This window comes from Anopheles marshallii, chromosome 2, assembly GCF_943734725.1.
Source record: "Anopheles marshallii chromosome 2, idAnoMarsDA_429_01, whole genome shotgun sequence".
Classification (NCBI taxonomy): domain Eukaryota; kingdom Metazoa; phylum Arthropoda; class Insecta; order Diptera; family Culicidae; genus Anopheles; species Anopheles marshallii.
In genome coordinates, this window is record NC_071326.1 from 3,748,958 (window position 1) to 3,770,432 (window position 21,475).

General features: G+C 47.7%; 6 protein-coding genes across 6 annotated transcripts; 2 read left to right on the plus strand and 4 right to left on the minus strand.

The window, feature by feature from the left end:
- Positions 1 to 355: 355 nt before the first annotated feature.
- On the minus strand, positions 356 to 2,482 carry LOC128710434 (microprocessor complex subunit DGCR8). Its single transcript, XM_053805487.1, has 3 exons — positions 2,221 to 2,482; positions 1,870 to 2,159; positions 356 to 1,795 (listed from the first exon to the last, which is right to left on the minus strand). The coding sequence occupies exons 1-3, from the start codon at positions 2,480 to 2,482 to the stop codon at positions 356 to 358; spliced, it is 1,992 nt and encodes a 663-aa protein (XP_053661462.1).
- Positions 2,483 to 4,085: 1,603 nt separating this feature from the next.
- Positions 4,086 to 6,238, plus strand: LOC128719715 (cytochrome P450 4c21-like). The gene is made up of 5 exons (XM_053813344.1): positions 4,086 to 4,437; positions 4,513 to 4,768; positions 5,189 to 5,315; positions 5,404 to 5,601; positions 5,666 to 6,238. The coding sequence occupies exons 1-5, from the start codon at positions 4,086 to 4,088 to the stop codon at positions 6,236 to 6,238; spliced, it is 1,506 nt and encodes a 501-aa protein (XP_053669319.1).
- Positions 6,239 to 6,550: 312 nt separating this feature from the next.
- LOC128709742 (general odorant-binding protein 84a) lies at positions 6,551 to 7,189 on the minus strand. Its single transcript, XM_053804760.1, has 3 exons — positions 6,905 to 7,189; positions 6,704 to 6,833; positions 6,551 to 6,639 (listed from the first exon to the last, which is right to left on the minus strand). Exons 1-3 carry the CDS (start codon positions 7,187 to 7,189, stop codon positions 6,551 to 6,553), a joined length of 504 nt encoding a protein of 167 aa, XP_053660735.1.
- Positions 7,190 to 12,086: 4,897 nt separating this feature from the next.
- LOC128709548 (uncharacterized) lies at positions 12,087 to 12,477 on the minus strand. Its single transcript, XM_053804554.1, has 2 exons — positions 12,432 to 12,477; positions 12,087 to 12,349 (listed from the first exon to the last, which is right to left on the minus strand). The coding sequence occupies exons 1-2, from the start codon at positions 12,475 to 12,477 to the stop codon at positions 12,087 to 12,089; spliced, it is 309 nt and encodes a 102-aa protein (XP_053660529.1).
- Positions 12,478 to 13,426: 949 nt separating this feature from the next.
- Positions 13,427 to 13,828, plus strand: LOC128709051 (uncharacterized). The gene is made up of 2 exons (XM_053804036.1): positions 13,427 to 13,472; positions 13,569 to 13,828. The coding sequence occupies exons 1-2, from the start codon at positions 13,427 to 13,429 to the stop codon at positions 13,826 to 13,828; spliced, it is 306 nt and encodes a 101-aa protein (XP_053660011.1).
- A 608-nt stretch (positions 13,829 to 14,436) lies between these two features.
- On the minus strand, positions 14,437 to 20,916 carry LOC128710179 (glucose dehydrogenase [FAD, quinone]). Its single transcript, XM_053805224.1, has 4 exons — positions 20,767 to 20,916; positions 20,553 to 20,679; positions 14,752 to 16,046; positions 14,437 to 14,688 (listed from the first exon to the last, which is right to left on the minus strand). Exons 1-4 carry the CDS (start codon positions 20,914 to 20,916, stop codon positions 14,437 to 14,439), a joined length of 1,824 nt encoding a protein of 607 aa, XP_053661199.1.
- Positions 20,917 to 21,475: the final 559 nt, after the last annotated feature.

Below are 21,475 nucleotides of genomic sequence, written 5' to 3' on the forward strand. Positions count from 1 at the left end.
TGGCTATTGCAAGAGTACTATAGGGAAGAATTAAATTAACAGAATTTTACATCCCATTTTACATGGGTCCATGCACAGTTAATGATAAAGGTAGTTGGAATAGTGATGAGAACTATGCTTTCTCTTCTATTGATGAGTGTTTTGCTCTTCTTAAATGATACCTACACCTGCTTATCAGTGTTTTATCTGCGAAATGATTTACTGATTGCCGGTTGAGCAGTCCTGAGCGATGTCTTCCATACTTGTTTCAATATCTACTGCCGATTGATGACTTTACACCGTATTCAACTCTCTAACGAAGTGCTATGTTACGAGCAGCTTGATTTTCACACAAAAGCACATTTACCACCTGTGCCTAAAGATCAACATTCTTTAGATTAGCACCAGCACCGGTCGGCAGATCGACATCCGAGGGTGGTACAAACTTGCCGATCACCCGCACATTGCGCTGACGTTCCTCCAGCTTGGACATTTCTTGCTTGAGCTTCTCCAGAATCGCATAGTTGGGTTGATTAATGGCAGCCTTACTCTGCAGCACGGTAATCTCTTGCTCCTCTTGCTTTTTCTCCTTGTACGACTTCACCGACCGATTACCATACAGCCGCAACAGAGAGCCCCATGTTTTAATGTGCGGATGCAATATCTGCAGGATCGCCTGTGAGGCACGCTGTTTACCGTCGCGTTTATTCTTACATATAACCGTCGCCACGTGTTTGCCCACCGTCATGGTGAACTCGTTCTTGCGGTGCTTCATCGTGTTCACCTCGTAGTTGATGTGGACTTCCCCAAGTCCAAAGTTACGTTGCAAGCAGGTCAGCAGAATGGCATGCGGTGATGGTTCCGTAGTTTTGGCGCAAAATTCCGCCACCCGTGGATCCTCAATTTTGATCTCGTCAAACACGGACAGTTCGCGCAGATCGGAAGATTGCTGTTGAGAGCCACTTCCGTTCGTACTGCTCTTCGAATCCTTGCTCGTTATTTTATCCTTCATGTCCGGGATGAGAATCTCGAGCGTCTCTCGCGCTGCTTCACTTTTAGCTTGCTTTTTACTCGTTCCATAGCCCATACCGTATTTTAAATCGTTTATCGTAACGGTGGCTGCGTAGGGCGTGGCCGCATTTTCTAGCTCTTTAAATTCGTACGTCGGTTGCTTGCGGAGGGCATGCTGGACGTACTCATGCAGGATGCAAACATAGCTCTTACCGTTCGGATTCATGATCCATTCCTTCTTTGGCCGTGCGTGTGGATTGCCCTGTTCGTCCTCGATGTTCAACATGGGAAACGTTATCAATTTCGTCCCGTCCGGCAGTGTGGGTCGTTGCAAGTTTTTTATGTGCTTCCTATGTTTGGTAAATTTTCGGCGTGCTGCCCACGACTTAAACCGTAACACCCGTATCGTTTTGAAGCGGAACAGCTTCTTGCAGTAATCCATCACAGCGTCCGAGGTGAGCGATTGGGCTTTGAGGTTTTCGGTTACCGTTTCGATTTTGGCACTCACCTTCAATGGGAGCAGTTTTGCATTTGCCTGTGCTTCGGCGGTGGTTGTAGCGCCTGCAATCATTTTGCTAAGCTGCGCATTGTGTAGTTGACGCTCTTGAGTGGGTTCTGTTGTTTCTTTGGTTAAATCTCCTTCATTGGCAAATTCATTCGGTATCTCACTACCGTTTTCGGATCCATTCGAAGCGGACGCTTGTGCAACGGATGCTTCCGCAAGTTCCTTTTTGAGTTCCTCTTCCTTTTCAAGTGCTTTACGATAGTTCAGGCAGGGAATCGCACTTAGTGGTATTTCGTGTTTCTGCAATGCGAGTGTTGTTAAATAAATTGGAATGCACAATCAAAGAAAAGGCTACTATTGTTGACGGTACTTACTCTCACACTACCCGGTCCAAGAAAGTATGGCCTAGATGTGGTACAAACGCGTGTAGCTTTGTGTAGGTACAGCGGCATTCCGCTCGTGTGTGTTGCCTGAACCCAACCTTCCGGAAGTACTTCGAAATGATTGCGACCCTTCTCCTCCAGCACCTGCTTGAAGCGCTCTTCGTAGGGTTGCTTCTTGGCGGTGTTCCTTAGCTCTTCCGGAAGTCCTTCATCGAGCATTGATTCAATATCGTCGTAGTTGACGTCTGACCCCTCAGAGCTGCCATCGTCTGCCTCACCACCTGCAGGTATAGAGTAACGATATCAATCTGTTGTGCTTGTTCCTCACGAAAGGAATCTTACCTCCCGTTTCTGAGTCATCTTCTGAGTTATCACACTGTACTTCATCCAATACGTCGAACTCACGCAGATTATCCGTAGCACCGGTCTCTTGAGGGGTAGCATCGGTTGAGTTTCCGTCATCGGATTCACTCCCTTTCCTGCTTAACGCGTCACAATCGATTTTTCTACGCTTTGCCATAGGACACCCGGACGCTCTGTTCAAACCCTCGGTTCCCTGTACATCCGTTTCACTCCCAGGAAGGGCACTTCCGCTAGCGTCCATTTTGCTCTTGCCGTGCAATATGCCAATCACGTGTTTCCCCCTGGTCCCAGACTCCCTCGGTTTAATAAGTAAATACGACACAAGGACCGGTTCGGGGATGCTATCGCTGCATTTAGTTATACGAAAAGACGGATACTACTCAATGTACAACATTCACATACATCGACGCTTTACATTTTCTACCAAGCCACCCAATGAGGAACAAAATCAATTTCTTTTTTCTATGCGGCGTGAATGTAATAAAACTGTGCATCAAAATTGAGACTCGCTCCCATCGGTCGGTGGTAGAAAATTAGAAACTATACAAAGAGCAGCACACTGATAAAACACTAGAGGAACTTTTGGAAGATAGCTTATTGGTTCCCATCCACACCAAGCACCAACAACGCAAACGGGGAGGGCGTGGGATAACCTCGTTACAATTGCTGTTATTTCATGATGCAGAAATCTGTCGGCTTGGCGTTCTTGAAGCACCAAATTCCAACGCAAGAACGTCAAGCGGTATAGCTTCCTGCAATCGAAAAATGCACAACAGTGATTCGGCACCGGATACTGACTAAAAGCAGATAAATATGATACATTGAACAAGGGAATCGAATTTTCACGAGGCGTTTGTTTACACTTTTCCTTTTTTCGGAGCTTTTCATCTACTGTCAAAGATGGCGGTGGCTGCCAAACGTGGTGCTTGTGTATATAACCCTCGATTGAGGTGTCTTGGTCTAAATGGTCGGTATTTGCTTATTCCGACAACTGCGAATAAAAAATTATAATTTATTGTATTCGTAAATAGAGAATCAAACTGAAACATTCAATTGAGCTTGTTGAATTTAAAAACAATTGAATACTTATTATTGAAGTTTCTAAATCTGTGGTTAAATAATCGAAATTATGATGTTCGTAAGCCTGTCGGAAGAAAGCTTTAACGATGGTTGTTGCATATGCTAAAACACGCGTGTTAACCCTTCGCTGTTTATACATAAAATGGCACCGGATGGAAAGTGATTTCAGGACTATAGATTTCCGATATTTTATCAAATGTTCAATTCTCTCATAATCATTTTCGATTACTGTCAATCGACCCTTACAAACATTGGCCGCCCTTAGCACTACTAATGTTTGCGTCCGCCAGTGTCTGCGGGAGAAAGAAATTGAAAGTAATAATAAAAAGCAAAAGTACGACGCATGAACAATTTCCATGCAACCCGGACGATTAGTTCTCAGACAATGGCGCACGTCGCGAAAATAATTGCATATATTATGTTTACGTACGCATGCCTTCACCGTTGTGTTTCCTCCCCTCGGTCGTCATACAAATGGTTTGCACTAATTTTCGATTTTATTGTACACGCACCGTTGGCCTTTGGCGGAAAACATCAACACACCTTCTGCCCTTTCCCTGTTTTCCCTGCCCATCAATGAAAGCATGAGCCTCCTAGCAACCAACATAACGGTGGGGTGGAGTAAACCGCAGGTTACTTTCGACCGAGCACCCACTCATAGTGCACCAACACTGATTAGGCCCCATTCGCAGGTGCACGTGCATTATGGAGTTGGAGCGACAGTTGCATTTTTGTCTGCAGTGGAAACGGTCGTTGCAAAAGCCATGCTTCCCGGGCTGTTCGTATTGGCGGTGATCTTGTGCACCGTAACACTGTCCTGGTACTGGAAGCAGCGCTTACGCTGGGCTGATCGGATTCCGCGCGCACGTCCCGTAAATCGGTGGTTGGGAAATTTGGGTGACTTTGTTGGGAAAAGCCCGGGTGAAGTGTTTCTCGTGCTCGATCAACACTTCCGACAGCATGATCGTTTGTTTACGCTACGGTTCGGATCACAGCTCGCGATTGGGATCACCCATCCAGAGCTGGCACAGTACGTCCTCACGCATCCCGACTGTCAGGCGAAGCCGGATCTGTACAAGGTGGTACGACTGCCGAATGGCCTTTTGGCGGCAAAATGTAAGCAAAAAAAAAGGATTCCATTCTCTTTGCAACAGTGATTAGTAACTGTGTGCGTGTGTGCTCTTCGTGCAGACGATGTGTGGAAAGCGCATCGGAAAACGCTCAACTCAACGTTCAACGCCCGCATACTGGAGAGCTTTGTGCCGATTTTCAACGACTGCACGCACCGCCTGGTGGGACGGTTGGATCGCTACGCCCGGACAGGCGCCCGGTGCAACATCCTGGAGTACATCTCGGCCTGCACCCTCGAGATGATAAGCCGCACCTCACTGGGTGGGAAGGTTCTGGAGCGCGACGGTGCCGAACAGTTTATAGCCAATTTGGAGGTGTAAGTGCGTTCGAATCGATATTCGATTCGTATTGATTATGAGACATTCATTTGAGCGACATTTCGCAAATCGCTAAATTCATGTGGTGGGAGTTGTGGGCAATAATTGCACGTGCCACGAATGAGAAATTTGAAATGAATTTGTGGTCGATCTCGGTGGTGGAATGGAGGCGAAAAGCAATAATTATACGATTGATTCTGATTTCTGGTGCTATTAAACGGTTAGATAATCATGCCCGCCTTCCATAGCCCGCTGCCCCCCTGAGCGGGAGGATTATGTTTTTAGATAATTAGTTTTGCAATTAGAAGGGTTGGGGTAGGTTAAATAATCTGCGTCCGTTTCAAATTTCTCCCAGGAGTCAGAATGGTATGAAAACAAAAAAGAAAACGATTATATTTCCCCGTTTTTCCAAACAATAGAGCGCTGAAAACGATTGGAGTGCGCATTTTCAACATTTTTCTGCACATTGACTTTATCTACCAGTTCACCGAGCTGTATCGGAATGAAATGCGAGCCATCAACATTTGCCAGCAGTTTACCAGCAAGGTACGAAGGGTTTTATCGCAATCCGCAATTCAATCTTCTCTCTCGCAGGTATTGTACTGCTGATGCCTTTTCTCGCCAATCTTCACAGATAATCCAGGATAAAAGGGAGGAGATTGCTCGTCTTGTCCACGAGAATGACGACCAGAAGGAACTGGATCCGGAGCCCCAACACCGTAAGCCGCAGATTTTCATCGACCAGCTGATGAAGATGCCGCTCACCGATCCGACTGCACGCCATTTTTCCGACGAGGAAATTTCGGACCACATCTACACGATGATCGTAGCGGTAGGTGTTAATTGGCGTTGTGCACGGCAACCCGGTAACCGGTCCTAATTGATCTCCCATCCAGGGCAATGAGACATCTGCAACGCAATTAGCACATGCCTGTTTGCTGCTAGCGATGCATCCCGAGGTGCAGGCCAAAGCGTACGAGGAGGTTAGTGCGTTGGTCTTCGCACCCGATCAGGAGATCACGATCGAGCTGATGAAAGACCTGCACTACGTGGAGTGTGTGCTGAAGGAGGCGATGCGTCTGATGCCGGTCGCACCGATCGTTGGCCGGCAGAATCTGGCCGAGATTGTGCTGGATGGGCATCGAATACCGAAGGGCAGTGTGTTTCTGTTCCACTTCTATGCACTGCACCGCCGGAAGGATGTTTGGGGACCGACGGCAGACGAGTTCGATCCGGATCGTTTTCTGCACGGCGGAAGACATCCGTATGCGCATTTGCCGTTCAGTGGAGGTCCACGCGGGTGCATTGGATATCGGTACGCCATGATGAGCTTGAAGACACTGTTGGCCAAGATCTTGCGGAGCTACGAGCTGACGACGAATCTGCGGTACGAGGATATTCGCTACCAGTACCAGATTTCGTTGAATCTAGCCTTCCCGCATGAGGTGCAGCTTCGTCGGCGGCATTAGATCAACATCTACTAGCCAAGGCTAGAAGTCATTACGAGTTACTACGTTCCTGCACAAAAAGTATCTTAGTACACGCTGGTAAATAAAAGGATGCGTACAGCAAGTAGAGAGTTCCAAGAGAATCACATGTTTTTATCGGTCATACAAGTTTCAGGAAAGAAAGGCACCAAGTCGAGTCAGTCAAGTTCAAGTTCATGATGCTCTTTAAAATGCGCGGTGTTTTATTGTGCACTCCGTTAGCTATCCTAAGTACACATCTGTCACAGTGAGGTCTGTAGGTCGGTATCGCGATAAGCTGCCTCCCGCTCTTCTCTACTTATTATCCTTGCTTTTCCCATCCACTAGGGCCCGTGTCATGATGCAGCGCGTGAAGAAGTATGCCTTCTCGCAGCCGGATCCAGCTGTGAAAGTACCGAACAATGAGAAATCACTGTTGCGAAGTTGAGGTCCACAGGCAAAACCTACTCATCTCGTCCAGGCACTCGTCCACAGTTTCGCCGGAGGTGGCCCAATTCAGTGCCAGCGCTGTCTCCTTGTTAACCTTGTCGTCCTCCGTCAGGATGCCGAGTGTTTGCAAATAGCACCGGATAAAGCACTGTGGGAAAATGTGCGAGATTGAAAATCGATTTTTCGACCCCTCCCGCTCCACTGTTGTTTTTTCCTCACCAACGGTATCCGGTCGGTTTCGTCCGGGAAGCTTCCGGTTTCGTTCAGCTCGGACAGGTAGTCGGGCTGGATGACGAAGGTACGGTTGCACTGTGCCACCGCGTCCTGCATGGAGATTTCGGGCATCTTTTTGGTGGTGGCCGGATCGGCCAGTAGGGCACCCCGTTGTTCGGCGTTATCGTTGTTCATCATGCTGCAACCGTGCGCCCCTTCCGGTAGGGCCACCTGTAGGGTGACCAGCAGTAGCAGGGCGTACAACGGCGGTTTGACGGCACGGTGGTTCATTGCAACGCTGTTAGGAGACGGTGCGCTGCCGCCGGACCACGAAAGGGGAAGCAGGAATAACAAGAAACATAATGTTTTAGCACATTAATATGTGTACGGTCGATATTGGCGTGGTTTCGGGGCTGATGGGGCAAAGGCATGTGGAACTGCCGTACGCGAACGAAGTCGTAGGAAATGTTTCGAAAGCATAAAAACAAGCATAACGAGTGCAAACGGTTGCATGCTGCAAGAAGTACCGGTGCAACATGTGCAACAGTTTCCTCTGAAACTGCTTCTTTTGTCACCAAAAGCTGAACTGTTTTTCCCTGAACGTTTTTGGGTGGTTTTGCTGGGAAGTTTGAAATAAGCTGTTATGTTGGAACCGAGTTTTCAATGTTAAAAAATTAATCTGAAAGGTGATTAATTATCGGAAAGCGCATTAAATGCACATTCAACTTTCGTCATTAGCAATAAAATCGTAGACGACAAAAATAAACCACCACAGCACAACACCCATTCACTTTCTTGTTGGAATAAAAATCGCAGTAAAAACGGTATTATCACGAATGCAAATGCTTTCGACCGCCGGGAACATGGCCATTGAGGTGGAAAGTGTTTGCTGTTGGCACACAATTAACAACTCACGTACAGCGCACGCCATGCAATAAGCCAATCCGTGCCAACAATCGTCTTTTCCGTAGGCTGGCAACATTAGACTTCACTCTCCAACAAAACCCGGGTGTCGATTATGCCAGACGCACATCAAAGCCATCGCAAGACAAGTAAGGAAAAAACAAACGGGAAATATTCTTCATCATTTTCAATTGAATTTTGCCTCAAATATCTTCTCTCGCGCCAAAAAAGGAAGCTTGTTGATTTTATTCCGTTTTTGGCAGGGATAAAGCGAACGATTGGAAATTTAATATTTATTTTCCTACTTCTCCAGAGCCATTCGCTTCCACTGCGAACTGCATCGTCCGCAGAACGGTCGAGGTATCGGGGTTTTTGGCGTGGCGAAACTTGCGAGCGTAAAATTATAATTTAACGCGAACCGGAACTGGAAACGGAGCACGAAAACAAAACCCATCCAAACGCGGTGGGTTTTTGGCATTTGCATACAAAATCTACCATAAAGCATAAAGAAGCATTAAAAAATGCCAGGATCTGCCGGGACATGTTTGTGGGACGAAAATATTTTCTCACTTTTCGGCACTTGGACTGTGCTCGGACGGAAGATGCGTTGAAAAGTGTTCTTGTGCCTCGTTTTGTCTTTGGAAAAAAGGGACTTGAAAAAAAGGAAAAGCATCGCCCATCGAGCGCCCATTTTCGGATGTTTGGAAAACAATCTCGTCGCCATTATGTTTTTCCTTTTTCCACTCGTCTTCGTGTAGCTTCCTCCGAGCCGGAAAGGTGGTGTGGAAAATGGAACAAAACGGGGAGGCAGTTGGTTGGTTTCAATTTCACGCGAACGTAGCCCCGCGAAGTTTTTGGGGGTGCCCGCGTCTGCTGGCAGCATAAATAAATGTGGCGTGCATGATTCATGCGAGTTTTCTCCGGATGGAAACTTACCCCACTCGCTACTCGCTGCTCTCTCTCTTCCCTTCATCCACCTTCTAAAGGTTGTCGAAACGGTTCAAAAATTGTTTTCGAGCGCAAAACTTTGTGAAAGTGCGTGTGTGTTCTTTAAATTGAGGGTTTGGTCGTTGTTGTTTTGGTTTTGCGAATGCGATACGTTTTAAAGTAAACAGGTGGTAGCGCGAACCTCATTGTTTGCACCACTGTAGTGCGAGAATGTAGCGAGCTTTCTCAAACGACCGTTAAACAGTCGCCAAATGGGTGTGATTTGGTTCCATTGCGACGGTGACGGTGTTTGTCTAAGAAATGTTTGCAACGCCAACGGGAATACCACTTCTCATCGCATTTCTTTGTATTTACTTTGAGATGCCAACTACCAGTGGTTTGAAGGCACGGGGCGAGATTTGGATTCGAGGACTGTGAATGTATGTTATTTCTGGATCGTATTGTATTTTTTTAGAAATTGTGAGCAGCGTTAGAAATATCTCAAAGCTTGCAGTAATTCATACTTAGGAAATTAGTAGTCTATTCGTGTTGAACACTAAACGCGTAATTTGGAGTAATTGTGCAACAAAAGCGAAATATTGCATACTTTCAGGGGTCGCAAATCAAACTTTTTACCCAACGCACTAATAAAGCATCTCAAACTACGTAATGCATACTTTTGGGCGCTGCAACTCAAACACACAAAGCAACAAAACCAACGCATTGCATACTTTTAGGCGTTACATCTTCAACGCTTTGCTCAGCGGCATACTTCTGTGCATACCACACGATGTAAAATAACCATGAATAATGATCCCACGAATCGACATTCAAATGTCACAAAAAGTCCGCCATTTGCAGCTGTTTGCTGTTTAATAAAAATCACTCAATCGAGCAAAAAACGATTTATTTTAGCTCACCATGGCTGTAAAATGAAACTTTCTCAATCTTCGCTTGCTGGCAGTCAGGAATTAAACGCCCAATCGACGTACCCATTCTGAGCAATCGTTCAAGCGTGTCGATCAAAACCCGGTAAGGGAGCTATTCCTTCGAACTCTTTATGTTCGTGCGAAAGCAAACACGCATGAATAAAATCACCATCCAAAGGCACATCCTATCCCATACCACCACCAGTCACACACACCCACGCACACATAGCTAATCCGGTAATGTGTTCCAAGGATTATTTATGCTGCTGGCGAATACGAAAACACTTTCCGAAAACAACCTTATCTTATCGTGAGCGGCCTTGGCGCGTCTACCACTAGGCATATCACTACATGAGTAAGCACATGTAAATCACACTGAATCGGCAATCAATTACGGAGGCATTTCCATGGGTGGGTTGCATTGTCGTAAAAGGCAACAGGACACGAATCCGCCTTTCCCACGCGCGAGAGAAACGCGATCATTGGAGAAAGGCACACATCACTTTGGGTGAGCGCAAACAAAATCCACTAGATGGCGACACTGTGCCACTGTGGTCTCGTATGTTTGGCAATAAGTTTTACTTAGCACCAGCTGGCACAGTAAACCGGAGCAGCAAACGTCGTTTTTTTTTTCGCCAACGGTGGCAAATGTGAACACATTTTTCTTGGTTAAATTTTCCAGGGGAAAATTTGTCTATAAGTGAGTTAAAAATAAGCAGCGCCACGACCGGTTGATGAAAGTTTCGTGGAATTCAACAGCATCACAGTTTGTGTCTACCGCCCAGGAAGCGTTTTCCTGAACTGAACCGGGGGGTATGATTCCTCGTATCGTCGAGTGTCAGCAAGAAAGTTTTGTGAATTTTATACATCATATCACACTCTCAACGTGCCCGTGTTTTCGGGAACCCGAAAGGCTCGTCCGATGAAAACTGTGGGCAGCCACCGCTTTGGATAAGCAAAGTTCACTAATTCCATTTCCGTGTGCCTAAACACGGCGTGCCTTGCAGCGAAATGGAAGACTTAAAACGTTCGATGTCGAAACAGCCTTCAGCCCTTTTCGGGATGAGGGAACTATGAACCGTTCTGTCGTACGCGTGCAACGGCATGCTGCGTTTGCTGTTCAACTACCAGCAGAGAAATGCACAAAAATTGCTGACCAAACCAAGCGCTAAGGGTGGTTTTGCAGGATTAGAGGTTCACGTTCACGGTTCAAGATTTATGCACATTCATGCAATCACTTTTCAGTGACATTAGGCTATCGCGCTTTTCAGAAAACGATTTCTTTAACACATCTGTCAGCGAAATTTGGAAGGAATTTGGCATCCAACAGTTTTACGATAGTACCTTTTCTATAACTCTTTCGTTCACTCACAAAGCTCGCACTTTTTCAAAGCGACTCTAGTATCGATCGCACACTAAACATGTAATAAATCCGAACCCATGCTGCATGATCCAATTTATACGGTCCGATTCAACTAGATGAAACAACGTGCGGTTGTCATTTTGCTTGACACGATGACATGATGGACAATTTGGTCGAATTATGATCGGACTATTGCCGGCAAGGTCAATAGAGAAAAATGTTCTCCACTAGCAATAGATCCAGCTCGGTAGAGTTGCGTCTCGTTACAATTGTGCGGTCCTCCCTGTCCGCTTTGTGTACTCGGAGAGCCTTGAAAAATTATCATCCCTTCAATTCGTGGCACTCAAAATGAACGCTTTGTGCGTTTGGTGAATGTTTTCCGGGTGATTGAAGCTGGATAGCGAGTCCGGGAAATTGGGTGTTTATCTTTAATATTTCACTTGTAACATGAAGCTTTTATATAACGCTTCCTGGGACAAACTTTCAAAGAAAAAGTGGCGAGTTGCAGGGAACAATGCTTGAATAAATTTCCAACCCTTTAAAGCCGCTGTACGCAAACGGTGTTTAAAGCTCCCGGACAAGTGGGAACAGTCGGGGTAATCAATTTTGTTGTCACATTAAACGCGCTTGAGCGCTCCGGATCGGGTAATGTATGGAGAATATGTATGCATTTTAAACAGCCCATTAAGGCAAAATGGATCAAAGGACAGTTCTGTAGCACGAGGCTGATAGCGCTCACAGTGCTGGAGTAACCGGGTGTGCGCACGGCGCTGGGAGCGTTAAATTTTGTCCCTTATGCGAAGTTGGCCATGATCCTGGGAAATGGATATGTAACACGAGTGGAACGGCTTATACCTTCCAGTGAGTGGGTGTGAGTGAGATTAATTAACGTTGGGACTCATCAAGGGTTCATGCTGTGATATTTGGTGCTTAATACTGCTACTGCGTAAGATGCGTTATGCCAAAATTTTTGGGCTTTATTATTTGAATTTATCGTGAGCCTTCAATCTACATCCATGCGTAGTCATGCGTTCCATATCCTTCCCGCCTTGATCGGATCAGTGTTCTACTGTTTGTTGTTTCGGCTGTTGATGCGGTTAGCGATCCGGTTACCCAGCGTGTTCGGCATTCCCCCAATGTTGGACGGCATGGTAGCGTTCTCGGCACCACCGACACCTTCGGCCGGGTTCGAGGGAACGGTCGTGTTCATGTTGTTGGGCAAATCGCCCGGGTTCGTCTGGTTTCCACCGACCGGCGCCTGGATCTCACCGACTGCCGGCGTGGTCATACCGCTGGGCAGCTGGTCCATCTGCGGAGCCGCATGGATGGCTGCGAAGCAGTACGAAAAGGACATTAATCTTCGTAATGAAGCCGTACCAAGAATCAAGAACCTAGCGTACGAAGGACTTACCGACAATGACCAGAAGGATGGCAAAGGCAGCAACTTTGAAAGCCATTGTTAAGTTGTTGGGTGGTTTGACGTTTGTTCGCTTACTGAAACACAACAAGTACTGATGTGACTTTTCCGTGCAATACGGTCAACTATTTATAGTCAGTTTACACCACGCATCCAATCATGTGGTTAATGTGTTTGCGATATCTTAGGTGCATATTAATTATGGTTGCTCATATCTGCCGCGGTGAACATTAGCCTCATTTATTACACTTAATACTTTCCCTGCTTAATTACTTTTCAATTGGTGCTTTACAGAAAAGTTAACATGGAGGTAATGTTTCAAATTACAAATTTTGTTGAAAGTGTCTGCTCCTCTGAAGCCCAGCCACAATGAAAGGATACAATAGTTAGTTTTCCGGTAATTGTTACAGATATACAAATTCAAGAAGAATTGAGAAATTTAAAGAGGAATAAATTGAAAATTGTATTTAGTGGCCTCTAATAATTGCTAAACGACTTGAGAAAAGCATACCTTCAGGGGTATATTGCTACAGAGTATCTTAAGTAATGCATAAAAACTTCACACCAAAAGTATGCATAAATTTAATACAAAATAAAAAGAATCGTAAGCAGAACGATCGGGCATAAGTCGCCGGGGAACTTACATTGCTCCAATAAGCACATTCTTATCATCAAAAGCACTAACAGGGCAATGAACATGAATGCTTACTAAAGTGAAGTCTGATAAACATGCAATTTTCAACTCGATTTTGGCAAATTGTTTTTTTAAAGGGCGAAATTGTCTCAACTACGTTATTATCAATCAAAACAGCAGTGCAAAAACTTTTGTCTGATACTGAAAACTAATTGTTCTGGTATCATCATAAAGCATGAAGCTATCCGTTAGAAAGTTGACTATAAAAAGCGCTGGAAGAGTTCTTTCCGGACAAACATTCATCATTCCGCACTCTAACACACATCCCGCTGTGGTGCTCCGTCGCATAGTAAAAATGGCTTTCAAAGTTGCTGCCATCGCTGTTCTGTTGACTATTGTCGGTACGTCTTCAAAGTCGAAGTGCAAAAAGTGGTCCAAAAGAACGGGGGGAATATTATTGCACATAAAAACTATTTCTTTTCCAACTCTTTGTGCAGCGATCAATGCGGCTCCGCAGATGGACCAGCTGCCCAGCGGCATGACCACGCCGGCAGTCGGTGAGATCCAGGCGCCGGTCGGTGGAAACCAGACGAACCCGGGCGATTTGCCCAACAACATGAACACGACCGTTCCCTCGAACCCGGCCGAAGGTGTCGGTGGTGCTGAGAACGCTACCATGCCGTCCAACATTGGGGGAATGCCGAACACGCTGGGTAACCGAATCGCTAACCGCATCAACCGACCAAACAACCATTAGTTGAAGCCTTACCTGGCATCAATTCGACGCTGCCCCGGTTCTAACGAAGAAACATCATTGTAATAAATTTGGCCAAACTTCTCCAAACGCGATTCGAACGACTCCTCTCCCTTTCTCCTTTCCTGCACGAAACGTTCGATTGTACCATAATTACTCTTTATTGATATTCATAATTTAACTTTACATTAACACAATTTGAGCGGGACATGCGGCGGGTGTGCCACGCCTAGAGGGTACGGAAATGTATGCCGATTGTTTAACTATAGAAAACATGCACTTGCCGCTGTTTGATTATTCGATCCGCGAGAGCCTCGCAGTCTGATGCTTGTATAACTCGGCACCCCGACGTGCAGCAGACGATTGAGCGATGGTTTGAAGGAAGAAGTTCATTTGCCATTCGAGGTAGACAGAGCGCAAACAATTGTTGAAAGATGCATAATACATTCGCAAGAATCGAACACGTCCTCGGGTGCGCGCATACATTTCCTTGCCGAAGCTTGGCAATAACTGGGACGCGCTTGTGCCTAAACGAGGAGGAGCTTATGTGATAAATGAATCTATCCCATTCCGTAAATGCTAGAAGAAGCCGTCCTGCTAGCATCAGTTCCCTAGCGAGCACCCCACGCTCGACGAATAAGATGGGCACCCTTCTCGGCAATCATGATGATCGGTGCGTTCGTGTTGCCCGAGGTCACCTTCGGCATGACGGACGCATCGACGACTCGCAGATTCCTCACGCCGTGCACCCGGAGCTCGTGATCTACCACAGCCTGCGTGTCACTGGTGGGGCCCATCTTGCACGAACCGGCCTGATGGTTCTCGGCACCGGTATTCTGCCGAACGGCACACTCCCAGTATTCCTGCAATGGCCAGACACAATGTCAGTAACGGCGGATGCATGCCATTTCGATCAACACACTTACCTGCGATCCGAATTCCTTGTCCTGGCAAGCTTTTACGGCCGTTCGGTCCAGGTCCATACCGTACGCTTGCAGGGCATCCGTTTCGGAGAGACGCACTGCAAACTTGATACCCTCAACCAACACCTTCACGTCGTGATCCTCCTTCAGATAGTTCACCACAATCTTGGGATGCTCCAGCGGATCGTTCGACTTGAGCTCGATGTACCCGCGGCTCTTTGGATGCAGCACGGCCGGGAAGATCTGCACCGAGCGGGAATCGTTGCTAAGCAGCTCACCAACCTGACCGGTCTTGGCACAGTCCGCCAGGAAGCCACCGAAGTAGAACTGAAGATCCGGATCATCGGGTCGATCGGCATACTTGGAGCTGATCTTCGCCGTCACTGCCGATACACCCGTCCCGGACATCAGTCCGTCGCGGAACAGGAGATACTCCATGGCGGTGGCCCAGTTCAGTGGAGCCGTATTCGTATCGTTCAGGAAGAAGTTGATGAAATAAGCCACGTGGTTGTGCAGGTTCTTACCAACGCCCGGTAGATCATGGATCGGTCGTACTCCCACCTTCTCCAGATGCTCCTTCGGTCCAATACCGCTCAACAGCAGAATCTGGGGCGAATTGACCGCACCACCACTCACGATAACTTCCTTCTTGACGAGAATCTTCCGCATGTGGCCATCCTCGTCGACGATCTCGACACCGTGCGCCGTTTTGGAGGTCGGGTGTACCAACACCTTGGTGACGGTGGTGTTCAGAAGAATATGCAGATTGGCCCGGTTCACAGCAGGGCGCAGGAAGGCACGCGCCGCACTGTACCGAATGCCATTCTTGTTGGTCATCTGCGCTATCATGAAACCGGTCGTGTTGGCACCGTTCAGATCCTGCACCTGGTAGCCCAACTGTTCGCCACCCTTCAGAACCGAGTACGAGAACGGGGGGTTGTACGGGAAACGTCCCACCGGAAGCATACCACCCGTCGAATGGTACTTCGAGTCGACTTCGTTGATCTGAAGGTTGTCTTCCGACTTCATAAAGTACGGCAGCACCTCCTTCCACTTCCATCCCGGGTTGCCCATCGCTTCCCAGTCGTCGTAGTCCTGTGGGTTACCGCGTATGTACATCATGCCGTTCAGCACCGAGGTACCACCGAGCACTTTACCACGCGGCCAGTAGCAGCGCTGTTCCGGCGATCCAAGACACCCGTACTGCTCCGGTTCCGTGTTGTACTTCCAGTCGATGTCGCTTCCCAGATAGTTCAGGAACATGGACGGAATCTGGGCTCCGGTGGGTTCGTCCGGTCCTGCGGGAGACAGCGAGATGATGGTGAAACGCATGAGGGAAAAGGCAACACCATTACCACATCCAGCGGTTGGAAATGTGCGCCAAGAGGTTGGCAAATATCGCTAATTAGACGTCTTTCGAGACGACTGCCACGGCAAACACGGTACGATTAAGCTGATAGGGAAAACAATTGATTCCAGGCCCAGACTCTTGCAAAGCTCTCGCACACTTGAAGAAACAATATTTGATGTGTGTGTGTGTGGAAAGATTGAACGAACGTACCGAACCGAAGGGTGAAGTAATCGGTACAAAAAGCTTCTTCAGCTACTCCCTCTTTGCCATCCACGTGCCCTTTCTTCGTCACATGCTCCAGTGTACGGTGCCGGGTTGGATTTTTGCATCGATGGTGAATTTTCCGCAAGATTTGCTTTTCGATTGTGCTGCCGTGGTTGGGTACGCGTTTGCCCAGTTGGCATGATCCCATGTGTGGTGAACACACAGCCGGTGGGCGAGCTGCCGGTCGAGCATGTGGCCCGTATGCAGCATCTTGTCGACGATCCATCATTGAAAAAGGGAGTTTGTTTTCTCGTTTGCTGCCTGTGCTGGTAAAGTGTCTTACAGTGGATTGGCTTGTTGGTCCTATTTGCCAAACAACGCTCCAGAAGAGCTTTCCAGTCCATCAGCTTAAAAGATTAGTTCTGTGGATAGACACATTTTCGCATTGACTTTTCTATTAAATAATAGACCACTTTCAAATGGAGCCAAACGTGCCAAACACTGATCATCGCTTTAATCGCAGTGCTGCAAGTACGCTCCGGACTGCAACAACCATCAAATACGTCACGTCTAAGCACCGGCAGCTCTCAAAGACATGGTTATGGTGGGGGAGCGGGTGGCTAATTGAATTTATTCACGATTATTACCCCACCCGGGGAACCCGGTGCCGTGCGCGATCGGTGTTGCACTATCATGCAGACCCGCGGCCGAGATAATGACGCATCATTATACGTGCATTGCAGAAGATTTTAATTTCAAAACCCTGCCTTTTGTTACCCATTGCCAGTGGCCAATGTTTCCTAGAGGTCGGGTGGCTTAGCATAGGCAATGCAGGGCAGTGGAATATACAAAAGTGGCCCCCTATCGGTAGGCTAAATTTAAAATAAACATTTGATAAACTACTCTTTAATGTAAAACATCCAGAAAAAAATGGCCTCCACTATTCATCACGGCTTCCATCCATCTGTCCATTACGACCGTCAATCAAAGTTTCGTTGTGGTTCGCAAATGTCGAGTTGGTTTTTGCCACCTTTTTTCCTTTGGGGCTTTCCAGACCGAGTCTGTGTGCGTGAGCTGTATTGCGGTGCGTTTGATAACAGCAAACACAAAAGTGCCGAACAACAAAACGTGTCTCCATTTGATATGCGGGCTGAAAACCCCCAGCGATTGTGATTTTGTTCGATGGCGCTCGCTTTCCCGCTTTATCACACAAACACACACTGTTGCAAGGGAAATTGATGCACTTGGGAAAATGTAATTGAATTGTGGGGGGTACAAACCCACTGCTATCTAGGGGTAGGCACTGAAATGGCACAGAAAAGCGAACCGTATGGAGAATAGTTGGAACATGGTGCTGGGTGCATAGCGGATACATTGGAGCATTTTCCCAACCCACACCCCAAAGGCCTTAGGGAGGGGGGGTTGTTTTTGTTGCAAATGTTCTGCAAATTGTTGCACACGCTCGTGAGTATTGAAGTTGACGCGTGTTAGCGTTCAGTCGTCCAAAGTCACCGAGCAACTCCAATTCTTGTTCGTGGTGTTTCACCGCTGACAGTGAAAATTTCCCTATTTTTTCCCCCCAGTGTGACAGATTAATCCGCATCAAGTGGTTGTTATTTGGGGGCTTTTAGCCTCGAAGCCCATTGCTCGAAAGCTCACGCAATGGATGATCGATTAGTGACGGAGTTGTTCGTTTGGCACACTGGGCTGGAATGTCCGAAAGTTCGAATCGAATAGTTAAACGCTCTGAGTGGTAAACCATACTTGTGCAATGCGCTGCGCTATGTTTCGTACCGATGGGGATGCTAATTGCAGCGAATAAAACATCGATAAACGACCCAGTTCTCAGTTCGGGTAAACCTCCCATTCTCCCTCCACCTTCGCGAAAGGGAGGAACGATTTCCGTTCGATGCATTCTCTTGTCGATTCGATCCACCGCTTGGGTTTTGGAGTTAGAGCCCGCGGGCTGGAAGTTTGGAGGGTTGTTCACGCCCGCGCCCTGCCCAACGTATCACGGGACCCACCGAGATGGTCCATTCGATTAGCCAACCGAACGGTCGTACCACCTTTCGCGACTCCCTTCCCACTGGGAGCTGGTGCACCAAAGTTGACCGTGTTCAGATTTCTGCAACAAGAGCAACAAACAACTGCTGCTTCTTACAATGTTTAGCTACGGCCCGTTGGCGCATGGAAATGTTTGGATGTACCCCGGGGGTCAATTGAATGGGCGCGCAGGAGAGACGAGAGCATACAGATGAACCAAAAATGCGGCACAATGCTGCAAGAGATGATTGTTTCCTCGTGAGCCGCACATCGGACTGGAATGTTGTTTCGCGAATCTCGCGTCTTTTCGGCATCGTTTGAACGGTCTCACACTTGGTTGTTCTGTTTGGCGTGCCTGATGGTAGGGCAAATGTGGCTATTGTGGCGTCTAATGCATGCTGGTGGATTGCTGGTGTTTTATGCATGCAACGCAGCCAATCGGTGCCCGTTAGCAGAACTGGCCAGCTGCGCCGCCGAAGACGATCGTTTCCGATAGAACGACCCGTTGCGCTGGACGTTACTGGCCACGTTTTGGGTCAAGGTCAGTGGTGCGCACGGAATAGATGTTAATTGTACGAACGCATAATTGCAAGATGCAAAGAAAATCGTTGCTAATCGTGTGAAATGAGCTGTGACGCGGGTAATGATCGCCACCATCAGTTGGAAAGCGAAGTTCTGTGTGGTAATGAAACGATCGCGCACGCTAATTTGGTCGATGAGGAATACGATTGGAAACGCTTTGGAAAAGATCCGAAAAATTGCTTGGTTGCGCTGTGAAAGAAGGCAACCCCCGCCGGTAAATGTCACGCCAATGGATTCCGGTTACCCGGAATGGTCATAATCCTTCTGGAAGCCGCTTTCGCCAATACAGGTTCTGGAGTTAATAACTACTTCACCGACCGCAATAACAAATCGCCCCCTTGACCGTCATTCGGCTGGACAAATGGTGCAGAGTTCCCGGCGGTAACCGATGGTCCCCGATACAATAAGCTTTTTGAGTGTCGAGGGAAAAATGTAAAGCACCCCGAAAACACCCCGAAAAGGCCAACCGGACGACCCCGAGAGTAGAAGCGATACAAACATTCTGCCCCAAAACCGATGTGAGCAGTTTTTCGCCGCAGTAAATGTCATCCCGACCGGCGTTTTGTTCGTTGTTTTGCACCCCCCAAAAAAAAAGGCCAAAGTCAACTCGGCAATAATCATCCGGAGCTTCTGGACGGGACGGAGCGCACAACAGTAACAGCAGCAGCAACAAAAGTATAATAAAGCGAGTAACTGCTGACACATGCTCACCGCACTAGAAATCGTCCCAAGAGAACGGTATTTTATGAAAGTAAATGTCAGACCCTGCTGCAACATCACCACCACCATCGCCAGAGTCGTGGAGAATTGCAAACATTGGCGCTGGGTAACAGTGGCCGTAAATGCCAGTGCCGACGAGAGGAATCTCCGGCTGCGATGTACCACAAACTCGTGCGAGGCCATGGTCAGTGTGCGAGATTTACATCTCGACAGTAGAAGGACGCGACTGGGATTTTCCCTCTATTTTTTTTTTGTAAATCCCCGCATCACTCGGATTGAAGAGCTTTCCAGAACCTGTTGCGTTCGTTCCGTAACGAACCGCGACACATTAGGCACTGACGAGTCGTGTCAAACGCATCTCTGGAACGCCCGCATGGATACGCACACCCAGGAAAGGCGATGACCAGCAATAAGGGCACGAAAAGGTTGCCATAAATGTGCGCAACACAACCACAGCCGAGCTTGTTTGTGGCCCCCGGATAGCATCGGATGGCTGGGACGATGTACCATTTGCTAATAATCGAAAACCACGACCAACAAACAAATGAAACCCAGCATCCTCACCTCACGAAACGTGACTGCCGCATCACCACCTTAAGCGGTCCGGACTAAGCACGCGTGAAAGCTTGTGCACCATTTATTTTAATCTTCCATTCTATCGGGGGACCTCGACGCCGGGACAAACGGTACGAATTGCACAAACGTACGCGCAGCCCGAGTTGTGTTGTTCGAGAATTGTGGTGCAAATGACTGCGAGACTGGTTTTTGGTGGGACAAAGCTATTAAGAAGAGCTCTTGCTTGCGCGCCAACCTTCCCGAGGACCGTCGGAGGTCAACCAACCGCGACGCGAGGACACATTCTCTTTCGCTGCACAACTTGGGGCAAGATTGCCCAAGAACTAACCTGCTTCGATGAGGAGTACCTTCCAGTTCTTGATCTCCGACAGTCGCGATGCGATTACCGAACCGCCCGATCCACCACCGACAACGATGAAGTCATACTCGTAGTCCACATTTCGGGATGATTTCGCCTGTGGGTAAGAGAAGAAACGATAAAACCTTCCCGAAACCGGATTCGGATCCTTTCACCGGGTTGGAATGTTGCCAGTAGCGCTTACCTTGGTGCGTCCGCAAGGATCCTCCAGATCGCACTGTGACCTTATGAACACCTCCAGCAATCCCATAAACAGCATGTACTGCGTACCGCCGCACAGTGCCGCCAGCGTTGCCCCGACGGGGCTCGTCATAGGACACGCACAGGACGACATCCTGTCACCGGTTGTGCCGCTGCCGACACCACTGACGTAATGTCAAGGTGCGCTTTTTGTTTCGATCCGCACGGCTCGGTTTGCTGCAAAAATTACAAACGTGAAATGTTCCGGTTATGTGGACTGCAGGTAGGCTTTCGAATGGTGAACTTCTTCGATCACGGTAAGTGGTAAATAATAATCGGAGCAAGGCCAGATCGATCGAGAGAGCCTTTTTTTTTTCTTGTTATTGCTGATGCAGAGTGAAGAGCATTGCCAGCACCAGTGCAGCATCACGAAAGCTTGCAGAGTGACGTACATTGCATCACGGAAATGTGTGCAGCACCTTCGTATGCCGGGTGAGTGAATGGCGACCTAAGATGTGTGAGGTTGTTTGGCAAATGGTACCGACGCGCGAGAGTCGTAATTGAATTGTTGGGGAAAAATGATGCTCATACAGTATGAAACAATTCGTTGCGTCTCGAAGTCTTCGCGGAGACAAAAGTAACAAGAGTGGCAAAAGAGTCGTGGCTCGAACCTGACAAGATTAGACCTATGTAAGGGGTTAGGTATTTGGGTA